We start from the raw sequence: 26,604 nt of genomic DNA, 5'->3' as shown, positions 1-26,604 counted from the left end.
GCAGGAACTGTATATTCTTATACACACTTATACTGTTATACCAATAGTATACTGTGATATTGTGTGTGTGTGTGCGTTTATATATATATATATATATATATATATATATATATATATATATATATATATATATATATATATATACACACATACATACATATAAAAGAGTTGCTTACATGTTCACGTCTTTTTTCTTTTGCACATGCACGAGACGCTCACACATTCTCAATTAAGAGCTCTTTTCCTCTTCAAAGCCAACACATTGTGCACAACCACTTCCCACTTTATCACACAATGAACGAACCAAATTGCCCTCTGTCCCATTACGCGGACGTGTGGTGAGCCCTTACGGGTATTTCAGATTGGGTGCTAAAAATGATCGAACGGCGCTCTGTCTTCCATGGTATATTCATAGAGTTTCTATAGAGGAGCATGACGATTAAATACACCTCGGCCGGCTACAGTCCCAACTTGGGATCTAACTTTGGTCCTAAAAGCACTCGCAGAGCCCCTCTTTGAACCTTTAGAATCTGTTGTTTTGCACACGCTCTCTATTAAGACCGCACAACTGCTGGCTCTGTCCTCAGTAAAATGGGTCGGTGACTTACAAGCACTGTTAATTGACAATTCATGTCCCAGTCTTTCAAAAGCCAATGTCAAACCCAGAAAATGCTATATGCCTAAGGTTCTAACAACATCCTTCAAAGCGCTGGTGGTTCACCTTCAAGACTTCTTCCCTCTTCCATTTAATTTGGATGAGGTACAATCCTTGCATTTGTTATGACCTGTGTGGGCACTACATGCATATGTTGAGTGCACCCGCCAGTTCAGACTGTCTGATCAGCTTTTTGTGTGCTATGGAGGACACACAAAAGAAATGTCCATCTACATGCAAAGACATCCTCACTTGGATCTTTGATGTGTTTGCCCTGGCTTATGAGTCACAGGGTAAGATTTGCCCAATTGGTGTTGAAGCACACTCAACTAGAGGCATGGCCTCCTCATGGGCATGGTGAATGGTGTGCCTTAACAAAATATATGTTTTGCAGCAGGATGGTCTTCTCAAAACACATTTGCAAGATTTTACAACCTAGACGTAATGTCTCTCTCTTCACAAGTCCTCTGTTTAGAGCGTTGCTATTTAATTTACCAAACATATACTTATGCCCCTCCTTTTAAGTATGGGTTCCCCATGCATTCGGGCCATTTTAAATTACCATAAAGTCACAAGCACTTAATAAACTTCCTTCCTGACTGGGTTTAATAAAGGGGTTCATTCGTACTATATGACTATAGTTCATATATCCATTCTGAATGCTCCCCTCCTGGCCCAACATGAGGGTCACTCACTTGCGGAATACTCATGTCGGTCGGTGTCCCGCAAGACTGCAGCGTCATGTTTCCTCTCTGGAAGGTTATGTCATGTAGTACGGCGTGATGGGATTCTGTTCCTCATATGCATTAGCAGAATGCAATGTTAAGTGTACTGAGTCGTAAGGGAATGGCTTTGTTCCGTACAAAACACTGGTTCCCTGAGACGAAGGGAATGAAACATTGTGAATACTAGCCGCACTACAAGACGCAAGAGTTCTTTGAGGTGCGAGCGCCTGCTTTTATAGCGGACAGCTTCATGCCTAAAAAGATGGAACCTCAAACACCATAGTAAATATTAGAATATTGGCATTATTGTAGAGAGGTTTCAATTTGGTAGAGTGGAAGGACACTCCCATAAGTGTTAGAAGAGAGCAATGTCTCTTTCCCTTCATCTCAGGGAACCGAGGTTACGTACTGTATGTAACCGAGATGTTGGTTCTATTGTGTTCGGCTGCAAATGGCAGCCATTACCAGAGCGGTCATGCTAATGAAAGCAGCACAACTCTTTCCGACTCCTTATTCCTGTGTTTTAGGTTGTTAAACCTTGTTATAAAACAAAGGCTTAGTGATATAAGATCATAATCACTTAAGTGTATAAACTGTCAAAGTGAATTATTTTATACTTAAACATTATGAATGGAGTTAATTTCCCAAATTTGTTTCACTGAGGCATTACATTGTTGACAGCCATGATTAGTCGTGATGAGGTAACTTATAAACTTATATTCAAGTTATTATGGTAAGCTCATGAACACTTAAACCCCCTTACAATTGCTGTGTTTGTTTATAGTGCTGAAGTACCATAAAGTTATGGTCTATATTACACAGTTAAGGTAGCAATGATAACAGAATTAGTAATTAGAGTAAATGATTGATGACTAACTAAATTCACTGTGTTTGCTTAGATAATTGAGTTGTGTGTCTATATAACACGTAAGAGTGACTTGCTCATTTATTTGGTTGAATTTGTACAATCTATTCTTTAAAGATAGATGTTTCACTAAATGTTGGGAACTATTACTGAGGGAAAATGGCAATCTTTTGAAGAAACTGGTGAAGGTTCATGAATACATAGAAGAGAATGTATATTAATGTATATTTGAGTCTACAATGATATAAGAATGTATTAAGGTGATGTAAGCTGAAGCATATGAGTAGGTTAATGCTCTATTTGTGTTTTCTTTTGACATTAGCCTCTACCGTATTTCATTGTACCTTATTTCATTACCTCATATGCACAAAGACACGGTTTTTGTACTTTCTTCTCTACCGTATTTCATTGTACCTTTTTTCATTATCTCATTCTTTCTTTTTTTAATACTATATGGCTTGATCGACCACTGTTTTTCCTATTTTTCCAATAGCCGTCAGGATAAAACCCCAGAAAGATAATTTGTATCCTGTGTTGTTTCTGTACAACCACTGGCTACATATATAACATATTCTCCCAAACCCACACAATCCTATTCCCTATTTTTGGATAAACCAGCATGTAAGTAATACATAGTATGATGTAAACTTCAAGTGAGACACAATGAGAGAAAGAAAAAAATTATGTGGGCTCTAATGGTAATTGTGTTTAATGGGTTGGTCTGACTACCCTATCAAAGCCTACTGTAATCAGCAGTGACGTTCAACCACAATTGTGGCTGATTGCATGACATCTGAGAGACCATACTGAATTGATTGCTAAAGCTACGACTGCAGTTACAAATCATTATGGCCCCAACATGGGTCTGGACCAATACAATTCACAAATTAAGGAATTATTAAATGTATGCTAACATAGGTTCTTTTATTAGGGATGCACAATTAATCGAAAAATAATCAAGAATACAATTACAGCTGCCACAATTTACTAATCATGAAATGTGTCAATTACAGCACACCATTTACATCTACTCCCATTACATCAAAATGTTTTGGTCCACTGTGTATATGAATGACAAGTCAAAGGTGAGTAGATTAATCATAAGGCATATCAGTAATTTATTTAAAATTTAAGTAATTCATGAAATTAAAATAACAAAGCAATTAAGGAACACGGTTTTCAGCTTGTTTTGGATGTGTACAGTAAAGAAAGAATAAGGCATGTAGGTGCTCCATATTATATCACAATTCTATTATAATGAATAATCGCATTACAATATCAAGGGTAATAATCAACAATTATGATTTTTGTCATAATAGTGCAGCCCTAACATATATTGCCATATAAGCATCTTAGGTATTTTTTCCTTGCCACTATTGCCTTTGGCTTGCACACTGAAAATGCACTCTTCTATGTCTTCTAATTTGTGTAAAGTAGCTTTGGAATAATATATTTTGTAAAACTTGCAACTGACACAACCTTAGTTATGATAATCCTCCATTTATCCAGTCAATATGACCTAGCAAATATCCTCAAACTAATCCAACAAAAAACTGTCCATCAGCCACTCTAATGTTAACACTAACACAGTCAGTTACACTGTTCATATTGACCCTGTATTCAAGGTTAATTACAAGCAACATGAGGAATCAGAACACAGAAAACAAATTTCCTCTCTACATTCCAAGGCCAATAGCCCCATCCCTCAATCCTTCTGCCATTCTCCTATCCTTATTAATGTGATGGACTGTGACTCTTACAAGCCAATCCACTCAGCTCTGCAATAAAGGAGATGTAATAAACCATTGATTTTCATTCTTTAAATTGCAAACAAAGGACAAAACAAAAACATTAACAAATTAAAAAATGTTGGTCTGCCTGTGGGGAGGCTGAGGGAGAAAAATGTGGTTATGTTTACAGATTGAAAGAGGAGCTCGAACAGACATGTTGGAGCTGTAAAATAGCCTTGGATAACCAGAAGTCTCATTTAAAAACTGGAATAGTTTGTTGGCAAAAATTGGCTGAAAAGGGACACAAATGATATTCAGTTGATCAGATGTTGTTGTCTTTGAGGAAAATCACTTAACAGAAATCTTTCATAAAAAATAAAACATTAATAAACACAGCATATATACTAGACAGTATGTTTATGCTTCAAAAAGTCAGAAAGATTTGCATACATTTATAGGGACTCTCTGTGATGTAAAGGGCCTCCAAAAACATCCATTATGTTTCATATTGGTTCTGTTCCATAATGTGCATATGTAGGCAGCATTTTAAGGCATCATTGGTGCACTTCCAACTTTAAGGCTGTTCCAAAATTTTTAACTAAATTATGCTGTAGTTGCAAAATATAATTATGCCGCCTTAAAATATATCATCGTTTGGCTAAATTTACATCAGAAGGTTACATCACATGAAGCTTTCACAGATAAGGTAATCTCAACATGGTTACTTTTCATAGTTACTACAACATTACTATAGTAAAATTATGGTTTCCACCAAAAACGTCTTGGCTACTTATGTATCCTTGGTTCCCTGAGTGGGAATGAGACGCTGCATGATGATGCAATGGGGAGCACGTAAGTGATCACGTGGACTGAAGCCCTGATATAATCACGCCAATTCAAAGGCTAATGGCGCTTAAGCGACGCCCCTAAGGAGCAAACTCATGGGCTCCTTATATGTGTCAGCTCACAGTGGCATCCCTCTAATTTTTTGCAAGAGGCACGAGCCTATTCAGCTACTAGAGAGTATAGCCAGCTATACAGTGTCCCTTTCCCATTCAGGGAACCAAGGTTACAAATGAAACGAAGACACTCCCTTTTGTGGGAACTTTACACTGCGTGATGATTCAATGGGGAACGTTATACCATAATGCCATGTGAACAGTAGCTGCCAACTGTCAAACCCTATGTGAACCTGGGAAGTAGGAGGATCTGCTGTATATTATAAATCTGACAAAATTATGCAGAGTGGACCAACCTCAGACAGCCTCTGCTTAGAGACTGAAACACATCTGTTGCGGCCACCAAAGCATATAAACAGCTGCTCTGACTTGCGCCGCTGGCTTGTGCGGTCTCCATAAACCTGTAGAGCCCTAACAGGTCACAGCTTATGCAACCTTTCACTCTCATCTGACTCAAATGGAGGAGAAGAGAAAGACTGCAAATTAGCTAAATGATGTAGAGATAACTTTAGGTAAATACCTCAAAAGAGGTCTCAACACAATCTTTGGTAACCCTGCCGTAAAATCCATACACAGAGGATTGATCGACAGGGCACGCAAATCACCACCCTTCTTAAATGAAGCCAATGCCAAAAGCCGTGCAGTTTTAAGACTCAAAAACGTATCAGAACCTAATGCTAAGGGCTCCAATGAAACACCCAAGAGCACCTATAACACAACAGCTATAAAGATATAAAGGGACAAGGACAGAGTCTGAACCTGCATAAAACAAGAGACAAGAGAATGTCTACCAATAGAAACCCCATTCACAAGCACGAATTCAGTCACTATAGCAGCAACATAGACTTGAGGCATTGCTGTAGCAACCCCGGTTTCAAAACGCTACTGTAAATATTCCAGCACTGAACAAATAAGGCAGTGAACAGGATCTTCATTTCACACTGAACACCAGGAGGTGAAAACATGCCACTAAACTGTATATAGCCCTCTTGTTGATGAGGCTCTAGTATTCAGAATGGTATCATCCACAGAGGGGGATAAACCATCATTCATCAGAGTGCCCCATTGAGGGGCCAAACCCATAACCTCCATAAGTCCAGCCGGGGGTGCCAGATGATGACCCATGTCTGAGACAACATGTCCATTCTGACGGAGATCTCAAAAAGCATCTCTTCCAGGAGAGAGACCAGAGTAAAAAACATATTTGAGCTGGACAATGCAGTGCCACTAATTAGATATGAACTTGACCCTCACAAACCCTCTGCAGAACTGTGTACAGCAGGTTGATCGTCGGAAAACACAGAGACACGCTGTCGGCCACTGATGAGCTAGTGTATTGATTCCCAGTGGTGCCGGGTTGAGAGAAAGAACCACAGGGGACAGTGTGACGTCTTGCTCAAGGCAAACCTCCTGCAGATCAGTTCCACCATTCTCCTGTCTGAACTGGAGATCCACCCCCAAAATAAAATGGTCTGGAATATGTACGGCTCGTAGATAAAGTACATTGTCATGCACCCACGGAAGAGTGGCCCCTCCCTGATGGTTCATGAAAGACACCACCACACCGAAATCCAAAAGTGTGTCCGATTCCATTGTGACCGAGCTTGGCAACATCCACACTTTGAAGAGACGTGATTGAAGTGGTTGAATCCCTTTATGTATCTCATCCAGCACTGGTAAGGACTTGCATCCAACATGCTGTGATGAGGAGGAGTGCAGGGCCGGGATGTCACTATGCACGCCCGGCCCCCAATCGGGCAAATCACCCAAGGAGAGGGATAAGTGCAGTGGGATGCGGCAGTTTGAGAGAGAAACGCAGCTGCCGGGGGACGGAGGAGTCGCTGCCAGCCGCCTGGAGCAGTGGAGGGGTGTTCCATCTGCTAGGGGTCAGAGGAGTTGCTCTTGTCTGCCCAGGGAGGAGTGGCTGTCATTTGCCAGAGGGTGGAGGTGTGATCGAGGACCAGGTGACGGCGTGTCTGGGAACTGGCGAGCAAGTTTTTTCTCTCTCGCCCTGCATACCAGCGGGGAAAAGCCTGCTGGTATGCAGGGCCATCTCTTCTATTTCCTTTTCTGCAAGAGAGTGTAAAATTCCTGAATCCCTGAAGGAATAACCCCGTTGAACTTCACTGGAGCCCATCTGAATTGAATGACATAATTGCCATGCTTTATCATCTGAATTACCAAATTCGATATAGTCTGTAACTGCTGTTAAACCGCCAAGCCAGCAGTGTCAACGTGTAGCCACTATGTGGTGCCCTTGGCTTATTTTTGGTGGCTGCCATGCACTCAGTGTAACAGCGGAGGGGAACACTTGTGCCTCTGCTACTACAGCTGATTGAATGGGAGTTAATAATGTTTTTGCCTTTATTATACCCAGGCATGTATGAAAGTCACCCTGAGGTGTATTTGCAGCAGGGATGCTCATTGATAAAACTTCTTCCCTGGTATTTTGAAGAGGGAAGATTGTGAAGATTGGGGCCGGCTGGCATTTATTATGGGGGGGTTGTGTGGGGTATTTACGACAGTGTGATTTGTGTACATTTGTGCTTGTTGTACATCGAATTGTGATATGCATGCCCAGAAACCTTTGGTCATGGGGACAGAGGCCAAATTTGAATTGAGAGTTCTTGAGAATGCTCGTTCCCAAGTGCAAACTGCAGGGGAAAACTGAGCTATATTCTGGTTGTTGGGCATTCAAGATGTAAATAACAGTGAACTTAATTAGGATACTGAGGGCCTGAAAACCTCTCTGCTGGAAGGCAAGACGTCTGTCTGGTCTTCGGATTCCGAAGTGCCCATCGACGTGGCGTCCTCATCTGCAGCGTCAAAAGAAACCATTGGGCAGGGCTCAGGGCTGGGACCCAAATGCCTGTGTGTAAATTCCACAGGTGAATATCAGGCTGAATCCAGTAAGAGAGACAGAGAGAACCGAAGGTCGACCAGCTGTTCACCACTCATCTCCTCGGCCTCCGTGCCAGCTTCCTACATGTTGAGTTGCTGCGTAGTGCTAGCAGAAACGCAGTTAGAGCAAACCCGAAATCAAGCCTCATGCGGAGTTTCCGGACGTTCATCAAATCACACTGTGGGAAATCGAATCCCTCTAATGTGGCCTCTGTGTTGTGAAAACACAGACAGCTCACACACATGTCGTGAGTTTCTCCACCAAGGATTAACTGCGTACATGGAGGCAAGCACTTCTTGAAAGACATCCTCGGGTTGCCACTCAAAAAGGGAGAAATAATCTTCCTCGCTTCAATGTGAGTTGCTAGATATAACACGGCTTAGACAAATTAATGCACTGAAGTAAGAAAGAGAGGGATGGCACTGTGGGCTGATGCTTATAAGGAGCCTATGACGTAGCTCTTTAGGGGCATCGCATAGGCACCATCAGCCAATGAATTGGCTTGATTGTATAAGGGCTTCAGACCACGTGATCACTGACGTGCTCTCCATTTCATCATCACACACCGTGGTGTTTCTACGAATGGTAACTATGGTTAATACAGTTTACAATATTACTATTGTAAAATATCATGGTTAAACTATGGTTACTGTAGTAAATCCATGATAAAAACCTAATAAATGATTTGTTGTAGCTAGTTTTAGGTAAAGAAAACTTTTTTTACATATAAAAACATGTATACATGTATTATATATGGGTTCAATTTAAATATGGGGAGATCAGGTACAAATGTGAACTACTGTCCCAACTGGACCAGCAGGAAAATAGATATTTCACTACAAATTTGATAATGGCTGACAGTCTGACAGTTTCAACACAAATTCAGTACCCATCTAAACAAAGATCTTTCCATTCACAGTGAATTGTTTGTTATTTTCTATATCTGGAACTCTACTGTATACCAGTTTCTTTGAAATCACAGAGGTTAACAGAGAAGGTTGGGGCGTAACCGTGGAATGTGCAATCATTAGATATGGAAATGGGAATTCTTGCTTTTGGTAACCAATTCCGTACAAGAAGCAGAACTGAAGAATGGAAGACTTCAATACTCATAAGTTGAGCTCTTCCATCTCTAGTTATGTTTGAAGCTTGTGTTGTACAGATCACAGCATTTTTGTATGCCTCACTCATGCATGCATGTGGTAAATATCTCCAGGATAAACAAGTAATATGCCTATAATCAAGAACACATTTTCACATGATTATGTTCATATGATTGAGATTATTCTTATGGAATAGTTAAGCCAAAAATAAAAAAATTGTCTCATTTACTCATGCTCATTTTGTTCCAAAGCTGTATGGCTTTCTTTCTTCTTCATAAAATGAAAGGGAATGTTAAGCAAAATGATAGCCTAAGGTACAATAACTTTCACTCCACTGCATCTTTTTCTATACAATGAATGTAAAAGTTGACTGAGGCTAAAAGTTTGCTTAACATCTACTATTGTGTTCCATGGAAGACAGAAAGTCCTGGGGGTTTGGTACAATATCAGGGTGCATAAATGGTGACAGATGTTTCATCTTTCGGTGAACTATCCCTTTAATTTTACAAAAGGAAAAGAAAGAACTCCCATTGTAAAGTAAACAGTTATTTGTGTTCACTTATAGTATATAACATAAATGGCATATTAAGATGTTGATCTTCAAGTGTATTCCAAATAATTAAAAAAAAAATACCTTCACACATAAGACCAGTCAAAATATGTAACATCAACAGAATGTCTGTATATATTGTTGTGCATTTCAACATAAAATTCTTATAAATAATGTATTATTTTGAAATATCTTTCCACTGCTGTCAGTCAAAGGACTTGTGCTTTTCAATCGGCAAAGCACTTCAAAGGATGTCACAATCCCTCATGCTGTCTCTGTCCTCAAAATCCCCAAATCCTGCATTTCCTTCAGTATACTATGGGTTGTTCACCTACTGATGTTTAATAGTCGAAAAGTCAAACCCACTAACATTTATGCATTTGGCAGACGCTTTTATACAAAGCAAATTACAGTGCTCTTATCACAGGGACAATTTCCCCAGAGCAACCTGGAGTTAAGTGCCTTGCTCAAGGACACAATGGTGGTGGATGTGGGGATCGAACCAGAAACCTGGTTCTGATTCTGATAACCAGTTATGTGTTTTGGCCCACTACGCCACTTCCACTAGACCATCTAGTCATGACGTCATTCCTGAAATCATTTGTGGAACTTTGCCTTTTTTGTACAGAGCTACTTAGTGGCACTTAGTTCACACCTACCGGTACTGTATTTCCTACAGATGTAGTTTTATAAATCACATAGTGAGTGACTAGTCAACTTCAGGCTGACAGTGTTGACTATGTTAGTTGTAGTCGACTAGTCTGTGCAACCCCTAGTGCAGTGGTAACCAAACTTTTTACAGTGGCGTACCCCTTCAAACATTCAACATCCTTTCACGTACCCCCTCTCTAACGCGTAGATAAAATTCCCACAAGGTCATTTGAAAATATGTCTGTTTAACACAATTATCTTTGTAAAACAACGCATGACGCATGAGTAAATGCATTTTTTTACAGCAAAATATAGGGTTAATTAATTGCATATTTTTCTGACCTTTATGACACAACCATTTTGGTGTTTCTACACTAGAGGGCACACAAATGAATTTTTGCCAGTGAGAAACACACAAACTGGGTTTGAATGTTATTTTAGACTGTGATGAATTTGAAAGAATGGTAAATCTCAGAATGTCATTCGCATACCCCAATTGTCACCTCACATACCCCCAGTTTGGGAAACACTGCCCTAGTGTATAATGCTGAGAAGTGGTGAGATTGGTCACTTGTGATTGGTGATTCTTGTACATTACATTGCATTCAAACAACATTTAGCAAATAATAATTATGTATGGTATAATGCACAGTCAGCTGGTCATTATTGCCAAATAATCCCTGACATGGCAATAAAGACCCTGACATGAAGCTGGTGTTTGACAGCAGCACAAGCACTTGTAAACAGCTAAACATTTTTAGCAACAGTTAAAAGGGTGTGAGGCTTACCAGAGGGTCAATTCCACATCACAGAAGGAAGCATATTTATTCAAAATAAATAAATAAACTCTTCCACATTTTCATCTTCACAGTGAATTTTCAAGTAATTGAAACACCCATGCGCTTTCCACTTACTGCGATACTGTAGAAACATTACACAAAAATGTCTTGCAATTAGGGACCTTCGGGGGAAAATCGGAGAACTCCTATTGGTCACAGTCAAAAATGCTGAGATCTGAATGTTAATATAATTTCTTACTCTGGTACAATAGAGCGTGGAATCAGAATGTAACATCTGTTGCTGCTATTCCATACTAGATAAGGCACAAGAAAAAAAATCAAGTAGTGATGGTTTCCCCAGAGAGAAGGAAATAGAAGAGCACTTTAGTGTGAATCATTGTGATTGGATGTTCACCTCAAAATAGTACAGTATTTGCAAAACACTGTGATACTGCTTTTGGTTTCAGTAATTATTTGTATTAATTGTTTGGATTCAGCAAAGACTCTATGGGCAGTTAAAGATGGTGAACTGTAAGAGTTAGTGTTTAATAAAGGTGGAAAACCTCCCCAGAAGAAGACAATGAAACAATGCAAATATCTATTTATTTAGTTCTCTATGGTTCCTTTCTGAGCCACTCATGTAAAATGCATTAAGACTAACCAAGACTGAGCTTTGACTCAACAGCTTTCAGGCATTTTCAGGTAAGTATGTTTTCCCACCATGAAAAAGCTATACGAGAGTTCAAATCATCAACAGAGTAATGGGACCTACATAACAAACATTACCATCACTGTTGGCATTGTTTGTATTATATATATTTCCCTCAGTGTTGTATTATGCAATGGAATAGCTTTTCACTGAATGTGAAGGAATAAAATCCAATGTTTTCACTAGCAGCAAAAAACAACCAATATTCAATGCATTTAAAAGGTAGTCTGTGCCACTGGCCCACCATTGTTATTGACCTAGACACATAAAATAAGATAAGAGATAAGATCTTGCAGTATGTGTCTAATATTATATTGCTATGAATGAACCTCAGTGGTGAATTCACTAAACAGTTGTGTCATTTGTCTGCTCCATATTCAGAAAGAGTAGGTTGACATTTGCTTACAGAATTTAAAAGCAACGCCACTAGTGGCAGAAGCAGGAAGTGTATTTAAATGTAAGGGCACATGTGTGCTCCAGTTTCTAGGCTAAATGATGACAGAAGGTCGCCAAAAGTGAACTGTAAAGCAAGTTTTTTTTTAGCTGTAAAGAAATATGCAGGAATATTCGGAAGCAACATTCCGACTTTCCATGTGATAATGTTGTCATAGATCAATGCCAATACCTGTCTTATTCACTTGCCTCCTACAATCCAGTTAAACCATAATGCATCTGCATTTTAAAGAGCTTTACATACCAAGTAAAGCATCCTGGATCGCTGTATTCTGCTACATCCTCCAAACCTCCTCAGAACTAGTAGTTTGTGAACAAATCAAAGTTTTTATACAAATCATTCTCATTCACTTCCATTTACTTATGTTTCTCATTCACTGAAGTCTTTCCCTTTGATTTCTAACAATGGTTTAATGACACTCAAAACACATAAAAGACACTCATTTGTCTCCACCAACTGATGTAGTGGTATCATTTGAAGAAATGGTTACTGAACGAATCAATGGACGAACCTGAATGAATCTTTTTGGTGAACGGATTCAAAAGACTTGAGACACAGGGATGAATCAAAATCCCCACTAATACTCAGAACTGACCCACAATATTGGCATGTAAATTGTGTTCAGCAACAAGTTTATTGGTCATATTTGCACCATTACCTGATTTGAATAATTCCTTTAACGAATAAAGTGTAGAAACTACTGCTGTTAAAAGGGTCAAGCACTAAGTTGGTGATATTGTTGTGATCAGTGAAGCATGCCCTTCACACATTCTGAAGTTGTTGTAGGGTATGTACAGCATAAGTATACAGAGGTCTGTAAAAGATCTGTGCCCTGCTGCAGGAGAAATTAGATAAAAAAAAAAAAATGTGGGTGGGAATTGTGCATTATCTCTCATTTCTCCCCACTGAAATGGTATCCATAGACAAAAATTACAAAATTTGCCATGTGGTGTCTGGCTCAAGGGTGAGTGTATGTGTACTGAATGTGTGAATTTGAATGTCAAATAGATTTTCAGGCTTGGTAATGATTTGAAATGGACATACTCCAGACATATTATATCCTCTGAGAAATGCCATGAATCAGACTCATCACTTACAGAACTGGATGACTCCTGGTTGGAGTGTAAATGGCTGCCTTTTCCAACTATACACAGAATCCTCTTATTAAGATCTGAAGGTGGAACTGTCAAATGAGGGTCTAACAAGGACCCTTCACAAGACTGTTCACATTATCCCATCACATGAGGGTTCTACACAGAACACTTAATGCTTGAAGTCAGGTTTTTATTTAGATTTTGAGTCTAGTAATAATTCTACCCAAGGTACATAATACCAGGAGAGAGCTATTCTTAGCATTCCTATACATCTCAAGAACAGTTGTTGCATTCAGCCTTGGAAGTACACAAACTGCATGCTGCATCTTTGCTATTGGGCACTCAGAAACTAGAAACATAAAATGAAAGCCACAGGACATATGACATTCTGGCTATGCTGATTGGAACTAGTAAAATATGTAATACTATATAATTTGATTACATATTTGCAATAGCAATAAAAGTCATACCTTTTAGTACAAGCCAATATCTTACGATTTTGCCATCTCATTCAAATCAGAATGGGTTGTCATAGTCTGTTTCGGCTCAAATAAAATACCATTGAGCATTCGGCTCAAAATGTCCACATTTGTGGTAAGATTAAAGTAGGAAAACAGTGATACTCTGATGTAGTAATTTATCAATTAAATCATGAAATCAGAGAAGTTTCCCTCCAAAGAAATGGCACAAGGCCACAAGAGATGCATTTGTGACGCATGAATATAACAGTTTAATGTTTCTTGGCTGAACACTTTGGCAATTGGATTACCCGAGATTAATGTTGATCCTTGTGTAAACAGAACCCAAGTTACCTGATGTGCAGACTGAAATCTAAAAATAGACAAATAGCCTCCATTAGTAGATTTCCCAGTGACATGAAGACTGTGAACAGTTGAAGCAAAACTGGCATTGTGCCAAACAGAGTCTGTTTGACGTACTGGCCATGAAGAAAGGGTAAAGCTGGTCAATTAGGTGGTTTGAAGTGGACCTCAGAAGAGCACTGATGCATTGCTGTAGCTGTCTCTGGAGACAGAGACATCACTCTTCATGGCCTCTTTAGAAGAACACCAAAGATTATTTTTAATTAACTCTTGTCATAAAAGGGTCAAGACAGCAGAAACTTCTCATTTTTTTATTCTCATCTATTTCTGCACATCATTCTGCATTTTCACTTGAGCAGTGGCTCTGTCTTCAAGTCGTATCACTTTAGAGGACTTTAAAAACAAAATTATAGAGATATATAAATTATATTAACAAGATTATTTTAAAAAAATGCTCAAAGAAAATCTCTGATGGCTCAACTCAACAAACCAACATGTACAAAATGTCCAAATTATTGGCCTCATTTACACCTATTAATATGCATTTTTGGTTATTGGATCACACTTAACCACATTAAAAGCCTGGTGTATATGCAGCCAAGACGCATTGTGATAGGACCACTGAAACCACATTCGGAGGTGGTCAGGAACGGATTCTGACCAAATTCGATGAAGGTGAAAATACAAATGCATTTTTAGCTTTTTTTACTGCAATCTGGTCACCCAATTTACATTTACATTTATTCATTTGGAAGACGCTTTTATCCAAAGTGACTTACAAAAGAGGAAAACATAAGCAAATCATCTTAAGGAGACAGTGGTACCAAAAGTGCCATACTACAAAGTTTCACTATCATCAGAATAGTATACAAAACAGATTTAAGTGCAACAAGAATTATAAATATATATATATATATATATATATATATATATATATATATATATATATATTTTTTTGTGACCGGTTAAGTGCTTTTGGAAAAGATGTGTTTTTAGCCGGTTTTTGAAGATAGAGAGTGAGTCAGCTTCACGGATTGAGTTGGGAAAGTCATTTCACCAACGTGGTATGATGAAACTGAAAGTCCGGGAAAGTGTTTTGGTGCCTCTTTTTTTGGTATGACAAGGCGACGTTCCTTAGCCAACCGCAGGCTTCTGGTGGGAACGTAGCTCTGCATAAATGTTTTTAGGTATGCTGGATCAGACCCAGTGACTGTTTTGTATGCCAGCATCAGGGCCTTGAATTTAGTACGTGCATGAACCGGCAGCCAGTGGAGAGAGACAAAGAGTGGTGTAACATGTGCTCTCTTAGGTTCATTAAAGACCAGACATGCTGCTGCATTCTGGTGTTCCTTCATCCAGGCTGAGATGTCTGCCAAACAGGCAGCGATTTGAGCGGTCACTTTGGTGTCGTTGGGCTGGAAAGACAAGTAGAGTTGCATGTCATCAGCGTAGGAGTGGTAAGAGAAACCATGTGACTGGATGATGGATCCCAGTGATGTTGTATTCAACAGCAGGGTTGGCTGGAAATACGAGTTCGGTCTTGGCTGGGTTGAGTTGAAGGTGGTGTTCCTTCATCCAGGCTGAGATGTCTGCCAGATAGGCAGCGATTCGAGCGGTCACTGTGGTGTCGTTGGGCTGGAAAGACAAGTTGCGTGAAAGTACAGTTGCGTGTCATCAGCGTAGCAGTGGTAAGAGAAACCATGTGACTGGATGATGGATCCCAGTGATGTTGTGTATATGGAGAAGAGAAGTGGCCCAAGTATTGATCCCTGAGGTACCCCAGTAAGTAACTGATGTGGCTTGGATACCTCCCCTCTCCAGGCTACCTCAAAGGACCTTTCTGAGAGATAGGAGTTGAACCAGCCAAGCACAGTTCCAGTGATGCCCAGTTTAGAGTGGATGGAGAGTAGAATCTGATGGTTGACTGTGTCAAAGGCAGCAGAAAGGTCCAGCAGGATCAGAACGGATGATCTGGATTCAGCTTTCGCCCATCTCAGCGACTCTGTGACAGACAGCAGGGCAGTCTCAGTGGAGTGTCCACTTTAGATCGGCTGGATTTAGCTAACAATATCTACATTTTCCCACTGAACTACACTTTGAATTACACTTTTTCTCTGAAATCCTCACACATATCTCTCTCTCTCTCTCTGTCTCTCACTTTTCACAGAGGCACTTAACTTACTGCCCTTTTCTTCACTTTTAATTGCTAATAATTGCTTCCTTTACTGTGGGAATGTTTCTAAAGTTTGAAAACATAGTCTATAGTATCTATTCATATTTTTTCCAAATCGTTAAATGATGAATAAATGTTCAGTTATTGCAACATTTGAGGTCTCATTTACAATTTTAATGTAGCTTTGTGCCTACACAAGCATCTTAGCATCATAAGCATCTTAGCCTACATTTGTATTTCTGCATTGAGAATTTTGAATTTGTGCAATGATTTTGATAATATAACCAGTCTGACAGAAGAGTTCCCAGAGCCTCTAAACAGATTGGAGAAGTTTTAAAATTTGCTAAATTTCCTCAAATTTTTAAATCTACACTTATTTAGTATTTTGTTTGCATTCCAATTAAATTGCATTAAGACTGTATTCCTTTCTAAATGGTATGCTTATGTAACCGTCCCTGTCGCCCTGCTATGTGCGGGACTCAAACTGGCATCTGCGGTGTGAGAGGCGGGTGTGCTAACAAGTAGGATAAAGGCTACAGCCTCTAGCGTCAATCGCTAGTGCACCTCTTGAGGTCAGGATAGTGAAGTTTACACACTGCACAGCCATCTACCAGCTGGCTCCCATTACAGTTATTGGTTCGGGTACGTCTTGTGACCAAAGTGCATGACGTCATGACAGAAGGTCCAATGTGGACTGATGTTACTGACATGTTACCATATTTGATTGACAGATTTTTTATCATTTATTTGAGAGTGAATAAAGACTTACATTTCAATCTGTTCATTTTACATGTGGCCATATGCCTTCAGAAGACTTGGAATATAACAACAAGTTGCATTGACTACGTTTAGGACACTTGTGTGTGTGTGTGTGTGTGTGTGTGTGTGTGTGTGTGTGTGTGTGTGTGTGTGTGTGTGTGTGTGTGTGTGTCCAGGAAGGGGCGGTCTTGCACGGATGCCATATTCTCTGTCCGTCTGCTACAGCAGAGGTGTAGGGAATTCCAGCAAGACCTACATCTCTGCTTTATTGACCTGGTCAAGGCCTATGATACCATCAGTAGGCCTGGGCTCTGGGTTGTTCTTCGTGCTTCCGGAATCCCAGACCCGCTGCTCGCGATCATTAAGGACCTTCATGATGGCGAGCGGGCCCGGTAAAACTACGTGGTCGGGAGTCGGAGCCATTCCCTGTTCACCTTGGAGTGCGACAGGGATGTCCTCTGGCCCCCACATTATTTAATATCTATTTTGACCATGTGGTTCGTGAAGCCTTCGATGGCTGTACTGGAGGAATTTCCATCTGGTACAGATATAATGGGAGGTTGATCGATGCCCAGGTGCGGTCAAGGGATGGCTCCCTATTGGTCAACCACATTATGTATGCTGATGATCTGGTGATTGCTGCTCACTCAGAGGAGGAGTTGGAGGCGCTGCTGATGAATCTGGAGCTTGCCACTAAGAGATGGGGCCTGACCATCAGCCCAACCAAAACTAAGCACCTTCCTGGGTATTATGTACCAACGGACACTACACCCCCACAGCTCCCAATTGGTGATGGGGCAGTTGTGGAGAGAGTGGAGTGTTTTCCATACCTGGGAAGTGTGCTTATGACCAGCTCCGGTTTGACAGCAGAGGTCTCACTCCGAATCAGTCGAGCGGCATTATCTTTTCATCGGCTGCGTAATGCTGTGTGGAAGCTACCCGGTTTGTCGCTCCGCACAAAGCTTCAAGTATTCTCGGCCACGGTCATTCCCTCCCTTCTCTATGCTTGCGAAACGTGGACCCCCCTAATGGAACATCATCGCCGGCTAGAAACATTTAGGCTGGCCTGCCTAAGATCCATCCTGGGTTTAACCAGGCTGGATTGTGTGAGGAGCTCACAAGTCTTTGAAAGATGTGGACAAAGTCCCATCGGTGAGCTCCTCCGGCAGGCAAGGTTGCGTTGGCTGGGTCATGTAGCCCGCATGCCCGGCCACCGCATGCCTAAACAGTTATTGTTTGGCCGGATAGAGGGGCTAAGCGGAGCGGCACGGGCTGGAGAAGAGATGGAGTGATGTGGTACAGGAGGATCTGGAGCTGAGTGGACTTGCCGACGACTGGTACCAGCAGTGTCAAGATCGGCCTCTTTGGAGGAGGCTTGTGAAGGATGCTGCTGGCCAGTTGGAGGCAGTCGCCCTCCAACAACAACGGAGGGCAGAGGAGCGACGCTCACAACAACGAGCAGAGCGCAGGGTGGCTAAAGCACAGCAAGTTGGCACAGTAGGGGGCACAGGTGGTGCATCAACCAGTCATCTCAGTCATTCGACCCATGTCACCGGTTGGATCTGTCCCGTGACCTCCTGCCAGCGGGTGTTCGACACTTCACGTGGCCTTAACGTGCACATAGCCTGGCACAAGCGTCGTGGTGACGTCACCGCCACTTAGTGGCGAATGGCGGTTGTTTGTTTGTTTGTTTGTGTGTGTGTGTGTGTGTGAGAGTGTGTGTGTGTGAGCGTGTATTTATCACTTTGTGGGGACCAAATGTCCCCATAAGGATAGTAAAACCCGAAATGTTTGACCTTGTGGGGACATTTTGTCGGTCCCCATGAGGAAAACAGCTTATAAATCATACTAAATTATGTTTTTTGAAAATGTAAAAATGCAGACAGTTTTCTGTGAGGGTTAGGTTTAGGGGTAGGGTTAGGTTTAGGGGATAGAATATAAAGTTTGTACAGTATAAAAACCATTATGTCTATGGAAAGTCCCCATAAAACATGGAAACACAACATGTGTGTGTGTGTGTGTGTGTGTGTGTGTGTGTGTGTGTGCGTGCGTGTTGCATGCATGCCCCAGTACATTATTTAAATGTACACCCTTTTTCATAGTGCCTTACGTTTTATTACAGGTTTTGGTTATCAAACCCACCATTGTACTCTCTATGCTAAGGCTGAACAGCCACCTCTGGATTCACGAATGCGATTTACACTGGTACTGTTTCATTTATAAATCAATTAATAAATCTCCAGTTTACTTATCATCTATTATCTCTGTAAAATATGAATGTTATAATCTTCATTCAAAGGACATTGTACTACTTGCCGCTCCCCATGTTAGGTCTGAGCAGGGTAAGTTTAATTCCCCAAAAACATGGAACGACCTACAGGAATATTTCAAATGTACTGTGCTCTCTCCACTGGCTTGTTTTTATGGCACTTGTTAACAACATTGAGTGTAGGCAAGGATATCACCTTTGTTATATTTGACTGGAATTGATCAGTGTTTTGTTCTGTCCCCTTTGGTTGATGTATTTTGATCATTTAGTTTAGTTTGTTTGTCTTTCTTTTGGTGGGGGTGAGGGTGTAATTTGTACTTTCATGTTATGTTATCTGTCATTTTTGTCAGTGCTGCCTTCTTGGCCATGTCATTCTTGAAAAAGGTAATTTAATCTCAGTGAGTTTTTATCTAGGTTAAATAACCAGTAACAAAAGATTATGCTAAATGGTTATTCAAAACAATATGCATGTTTTAATCAAAGCCAGTGTTTGATTTCGCATTCTGGTTGTGCTAAGCTACAATTTATAACTAGACTGATCAAAACAATAGCATCTATGATTACACCCACAGAATTAATCACACACAAATAATAACCAGATCATAGTCAGGGCAGAAACAAAGTCAGTAAGTAAATATAACAATAGGAAACTTTTCAGATAGAAACTCTTTCTCAGACATGATGGAAACCAGAGCATGACTGGATCTCTCTCAGCTGAAATCACAACCTAGAGGAACCATCAGCATACACAACAACATCTTACTCCTCTACAGGTGAAACTCGAAAAATTAGAATATCGTGCAAAAGTTCATTAATTTCAGTAATTCAACTTAAAAGGTGAAACTAATATATTATATAGACTCATTACAAGAAAAGTAAGCTATTTCAAGCCTTTATTTGATATAATTTTGATGATTATGGCTTACAGCTTATGAAAACCCCAAATTCAGAATCTCAGAAAATTAGAATATTACATGAAATCAATAAAAAAAAAGGATTTTAAATACAGAAATGTCGGCCCTCTGAAAAGTATAATCATGCATATGTACTCAGTACTTGGTTTGGGCCCCTTTTGCATTAATTACTGCCTCAATACGGCGTGGCATGGATGCTATCAGCCTGTGGCACTGCTGAGGTGTTATGGAAGACCAAGATGCTTCAATAGCGGCCTTCAGCTCTTCTGCATTGTTTGGTCTCATGTCTTTCATCTTTCTCTTGGCAATGCCCCATAGATTCTCTATGGGGTTCAGGTCAGGCGAGTTTGCTGGCCAATCAAGCACAGTAATACCATGGTCATTGAACCAGGTTTTGGTACTTTTGGCAGTGTGGGCAGGTGCCAAGTCCTGCTGGAAAATGAAGTCAGCATCTCCATAAAGCTTGTCTGCTGAAGGAAGCATGAAGTGCTCTAAAATGTCCCGGTAGACGGCTGCGTTGACTCTGGACTTAATAAAGCACAGTGGACCAACACCAGCCGATGACATGGCTCCCCAAACCAACACAGACTGTGGAAACTTCACACTGGACTTCAAGCATCTTGGATTGTGTGCCTCTCCATTCTTCCTCCAGACTCTGGGACCTTGGTTTCCAAATGAGATGCAAAATTTGCTCTCATCAGAAAAGAGGACTTTGGACCACTGAGCAACAGACCAGTTCTTATTTTCTTTAGCCCAGGTAAGACGTTTGACATTTGAAGCCCATGTCCAGGACCTGTCTGTGTGTGGTGGCTCTTGATGCAGTAACTCCAGCCTCAGTCCACTCCTTGTGAAGCTCCCCACACATTTGAATGGCCTTTTCCTGACAATCCTCTCCAGGCTACGGTCATCCCTGCTGCTTGTGCACCTTTTTCGTCCACACTTTTCCCTTCCACTTAACTTTCTATTAATGTGCTTTGATACAGCACTTTGAGAACATCCAACTTCTTTTGCAATTACCTTTTGAGGCTTTCCCTCCTTGTGGAGGGTGTCAGTGATGGTTTTCTGCACAACTGTCAGGTCAGCAGTCTTCCCCATGATTGTGAATTCAACTGAACCAGACTGAGAGACCATTTAAAGGCTCAGGAACCCTTTGCAGGTGTTTAGCTGATTAGAGTGTGACACTTTGAGCCTACAATACTGAACCTTTTCACAATATTCTAATTTTCTGAGATTCTGAATTTGGGGTTTTCATAAGCTGTAAGCCATAATCATAAAAATTATATCAAATAAAGGCTTGAAATATCTTACTTTGCTTGTAATGAGTCTATATAATATATTAGTTTCACCTTTTAAGTTGAATTACTGAAATTAATGAACTTTTGCACGATATTCTAATTTTTCGAGTTTCACCTGTATGTGTGTGTGTGTGCGTGCGTGCGTGCATGTGTGTTTGTGTGTAAGAAAGAGAGAGAGTACTATATGAAAGTAATCTCTTTACTTAAAAGGTAGAACTTGAGAGGAGAGGAAGATGAAAAGAGTAAAAGCAAAGGAGAGAGCTAGAGATAACTGCTGCTGTAGAACCGATAAAGATAAACAGATTGTCCCTGTGAAATGAGGAAGTAGTTCAGTTCAGAAGTGGAAAACAATGAAACAAGAGGTCAAGTGGTGCAGATTGATGGTGTTTTGTTTATGCCCTTATAAAGGATAAACACCTAGACAGACAGGAATAAAAGGGAAAAATTTCCAAATGTGCAACTAGAATAAAACAAAATCTCCATGAATAACTATATTGTTTACAGCAGGGTCTCAAAATACTGGCCTGAGTGCCACATTTGCCACATTAAATAGTTTTATACGGTCAACAAACAACCCTGCGTACTCACATCCAAGAAATGTATGAATATACCATGAGTCATATGGACTACTTTTATGATCATTTTCATATGGATCATTCTTTGTGAAGCTTTAATTGCATGGAAAAGAGCAACAACACAAAATCTCCTTTTGTGTTCTATGGAGGAAAGAAAGTCATACAGGTTTGAAATGATATGAGGGTGAGTGAATGATGAAAGCAGTTTTATTTTTGGTTGAACTACTGTATAAGTGGAATGCCCTTAAAGAACTAAGCTAAACTTTAAGTGATCTTTTGAGGTTTATATAACTGCGGTGCACAGCCTCAATATGCTGCACACAGGCCCAGTACAAGTTGACCTCAAAAACTGTACTAGACCGTGCATCCCTCATCTTATCTGGTATGTCCTCTGTGCTTTTAAATCATCTCCACCCCCTCAAATCCTCAATTCATGCACTCTCTTCATCTTTTGATTATCGATATCACTTGGTGGTTTAAAAGATTTTTTCCTGATCTGAACGAGCACACCCTCCTTCTGTATTCTCTGCAAACCCCAACATGTTCACATCGGCCCACTGACATACAAACCCAGTATGGGAAAATTTGCCACAAGATGCGATTTAGTCTGAGCTTATTAGCGACCATGTGGTTGATTCATTACAAGAAAAGATGCTGATGCAACCATGTGAAATTCACTTCTCCTGCTTTAATCCGATGTCATCCTTTTTAGCACTAAATATGTCAATTATCTCTGTGAGAAATGAAAATGTTGCTGCCAGCAATAGCATAGCGCCTTGAATCTGCATTACAGCACAAAGGAAGCCAAAGTTTATTTAGTGCACTCCATGCTTTGACAATAAAGAGAAAGCTTAATGTGATGGTGCACATGGCCTTATTGGGAAGGCCATTTTGAATTTATTCTCATAGGAATTTAATCTCATAAAGCCACAAAATTATCCTCGTAATTTTCACTTCATTACGAGTTTATTCTCGAAATCGACATTTTTCCTTTTATTTAATGTGGCAATAAAATGCCATAGTAGGATCACAGATTATAGTTAAAAATAAGCTTAATGTGATGGTGCACATGGCTTGATGCAGACAGGTTGATTGCATTTACAGTGCCTTAATGGAATTACAAAAGATAATATAGAGATAGAAAAAATGATTATGCAAAACTATACATTTGTGTGTGAGAGCAGATGACATGAATTATTACTGGGATGTTCTGCGAGGTGACATGTAATACTTAATCTAAATCTATGTTAATAAGCATTTTATACACTCATATTAACTGATATAATACAGGAATATTGCACAAAATGTGAATTCATTAGTGAAGTCCACAAGATGTGTGAAATTCCAAAAAAAAAAAAAAACAAATTTAAAGAAATTTTGACCAAAAATCTAAACTTTCCATTAAAAATGTTAGCCTAAAGTCTTGATGTTGATATAATAAGTCCATGAACACAATGTGCATCTACTCTCCATAAACATCCTTTATAGCTGACGAGAAGGCTTTGGCTTTTCGTATATCTGGCTTTTGTTCCTGTTCGTCAAAGTGATTAGCATGGAGTTACATTCAATAACCTGAGCAGCAGAGGTGCAGCTTGAGTTCATCTGAGCAAATGAACAGGTGCTTTTTAGCGCATTCGCACGCACGCACACACACACACACGCACATTCTCAAAATGTCCCTTATGTTTATGAGTCCGAGACAAAAGCTTGTTGAGATGCAAATGTATGTGAGTCTGAGCCGGTTGTAGGAATTGTATTCACACATGTGAATGTGTGATTGCAGCCGCAATTAGAGGATTTATTTTATTTATTTATTTTTGTAGATGTACGCCAGAGTTTCAATGTGTCTGTGAATTATACAGTTTGCCTGAAAAAAGGGGAGGGGGTCTGTCATCTCATGTTATTTTTAATTTTATGTTGTAAAATGATGGAAAATGCAAAACAATAATATGTATCAATTATTTTTGCTATCCACACAACTCATTATATATATACAATATATATGTGACTCCATAAATCATATATGTTTTGTTTAAAGATGCTGGAAAAAGGGATTGTAGTTATTGTCTGTCACTTCTAATTGGCCCAACAACAACACAGGATAAAGTAATCAAACGAAATTCAAACTCTGTCAATCTCAACGTGACTCCAAATAATCTATCAATACTAAGGCCGGATTGGCCACTCCATGAATGTGCAGAACAACAAGCAGAAATAATGTAATTAAAGCATGTGTAACGTCTCGTACATTTTAGCAAGGTTACATTTAAAAGCAAGCTTCACCCTGGTAAAACGTCCCAGAATTGTCATTTTTACTTTCTGAAAACACTAATATAGGCTATATCATGACATCAGTACAAATAGAATATCATATGTATGAAAACACAAAACTACTCGTATCAGCCGATACATAAAACTAGGTACTTGGTACTTGTATTGGTCTTCAAATATTGGTATTGCTGAATCTCTCATTTTAAAAGTCAAAAACTGTATTTACCTCTTAACATATACCCTGGTTTATGGTGTGTGTCTGTGTGTGTGTGTGTCAAAGAGAGAGAGAGAGAGAGAGAGAGAGAGTATGAGAGTAAGTGTAGGAGTGTGAGGGGGTTGTGTGTTTACATGTTCACATATTAATAAGGATCTTTAAAAGCCTGGGGTGTTATCTGTCCCCCTGTGCCTCTGTTAATGGTTATAAATGGTGCAATACTTCATGATGTATTAATAACTGGCCCAGCTGATGTAAACCTGCAGGACAGATGGCCTCAATACCTCTCTTTGATGTTAGTCATTAAACTTGCATCTCTATTTCCCTTTCATTAGCCTTAAACTTTTTTCCCCTCCATTCTCCCTTTCATAAATGTACTGCATGACTGCTGGCGTCCATGTATGTGGCCTTTATAGTACTAGTTTAAAGTAAGTGTAAAGTTTAAGTCCACATGAATACCATTTGCAACCATTCTACATTTGTAATTATTGACATATTTCCAGGTGAAACCGGATATTCAGTGAGGAAAATTGTATTTAATGGGAATTGAGTGGAATTGTGAAAAACAGGCGTACCAGAACGGAGCCAGGTGGTTGGAGGGGAGGGGTTAAAAAGTTAGAAGGTCTGATGTCAGCCAAAAAGGAAAGTGGTTTTAGGCAAAGCAAGTTATTTCATTTTGAAAAGATTATAAAGACAAAAATATTTTTCCTTGATGAATCATGCACAATAGGACCAGAAATGTATATTATAAAACTAATCTGGGAATATTTAATTTCATGTTTACTTTAAGCTTAAACAAGGTTCTGAAATGTGAATGGTGGCTTTAAAACCAGGATATTCCTTGATGCAAGATAATTTGAAGTACTATATAGACATACATAGTTAGATACTCTAATTTTCACAATACAAAGCATAGATTGTCACAATGTAATGCAGGCTTTGCAAAGAGACTGCTATTAAAAGGATGGGACAGTGCAAACTACAAGCTATTAGACCCAACAGCAAACCCAAACCAGTGATTAAGCACTATTTCTCATTTCACATGCGAAGAGGTTAGCCAATCATAACAGAACCTATTTACATACTGTTTAGACTTCTTAAAGGAACGATGACAAAAACTATTTTAAGGATCAGAGAAACGGTCAGGGTAAAACTAAATTATGCTTTTCATACATGAAACCTTTAAGTAGACCTCAGGGAAACATTACAATGTTACAAAAGTGTAAGATATGGGCCCTTTATAATTAAATGAAAACTGGTAACACTTTACAATGAGGTTGTGTTTATTAAAATGTGTAATTACAGTAACTAACAATGAACAATACTTCTACAGCATTTATTAATCTAAGCTGGTGTTAATTTTAACATATAACTAATATGTTTTTAAAGTAAAAGTTGTATAAATTAACATTAATGCATTATTAACTAAAATGAAATAATAAACAAATTGTGTTTTTATAAATGAACATGAACTAAGATTAATAAATGTCTAAAAAATATATTGTACATTTTAGTTCATGATAACTACAGTAATGCATCATGTTAAATGCACTATATGGTAAATGGTCTGCACTTCATTCAAAGCACTTTACACTGTGTCCCAATCACCCTTTCATACACACATTCACACACCAATGGTGGCAGAGTTGCCATGCAAGGCGCTAGCCTGCCATTGGGAGCAACTTGGGGTTCAGTGTCTTGCCCAAGGACACTTCGGCATGTGGAGTTGTGTGGGCCAGGAATCGAACCACCAACCCTGCAATTAGTGGCCAACCCGCTCTACCAACTGAGCCACAACTAATGTTGTGATACCAACAAATTGTCATAAAATCAGGATATGATGGCACATAGGGTCTTTACCCCTAAATGCCACATGAGTCTTACCTGCATGTTGTCGAAAGAAGATTTATTTGTCACATCGTAGAGCAGCAAAAGAGCTGAGAAGAAAAGGAGACAAGACAGTCATCACAAATATTCACACAAGACAGAAAAACTGTACGAATATCCAGACATTTGAAGTTTCTAAATATACTAAAAATACTTTTGAATACAACATTTTTAATTATTAGAACAGACCAGGGGTGTCGCTAGACTTCAATGACATCCAGGGCTTAGCCCTCAGGCCAAATTTTAATAT

The 26,604-nt window shown here is 39.6% G+C and overlaps 1 protein-coding gene across 2 annotated transcripts in view; it reads right to left on the bottom strand.

Moving 5' to 3' along the window:
- The window catches only part of LOC127633151 (ras-related protein Rab-26-like), a 104,304-nt gene that overhangs the window by 13,722 nt on the left and 63,978 nt on the right, over positions 1-26,604 (bottom strand). For both annotated transcript variants that reach the window (XM_052112034.1, XM_052112033.1), the window contains exon 5: positions 26,352-26,404. In XM_052112034.1, the coding sequence (XP_051967994.1) occupies positions 26,352-26,404 (53 nt within the window). The remainder of the gene's footprint in view (positions 1-26,351; positions 26,405-26,604) is intronic.

The sequence above is a fragment of the Xyrauchen texanus genome, chromosome 40 (genome assembly GCF_025860055.1).
Source record: "Xyrauchen texanus isolate HMW12.3.18 chromosome 40, RBS_HiC_50CHRs, whole genome shotgun sequence".
NCBI classification, from domain to species: domain Eukaryota; kingdom Metazoa; phylum Chordata; class Actinopteri; order Cypriniformes; family Catostomidae; genus Xyrauchen; species Xyrauchen texanus.
Note: the sequence above shows the minus strand (reverse complement) of the source record. Positions and strands in the feature narration are given on the sequence as shown.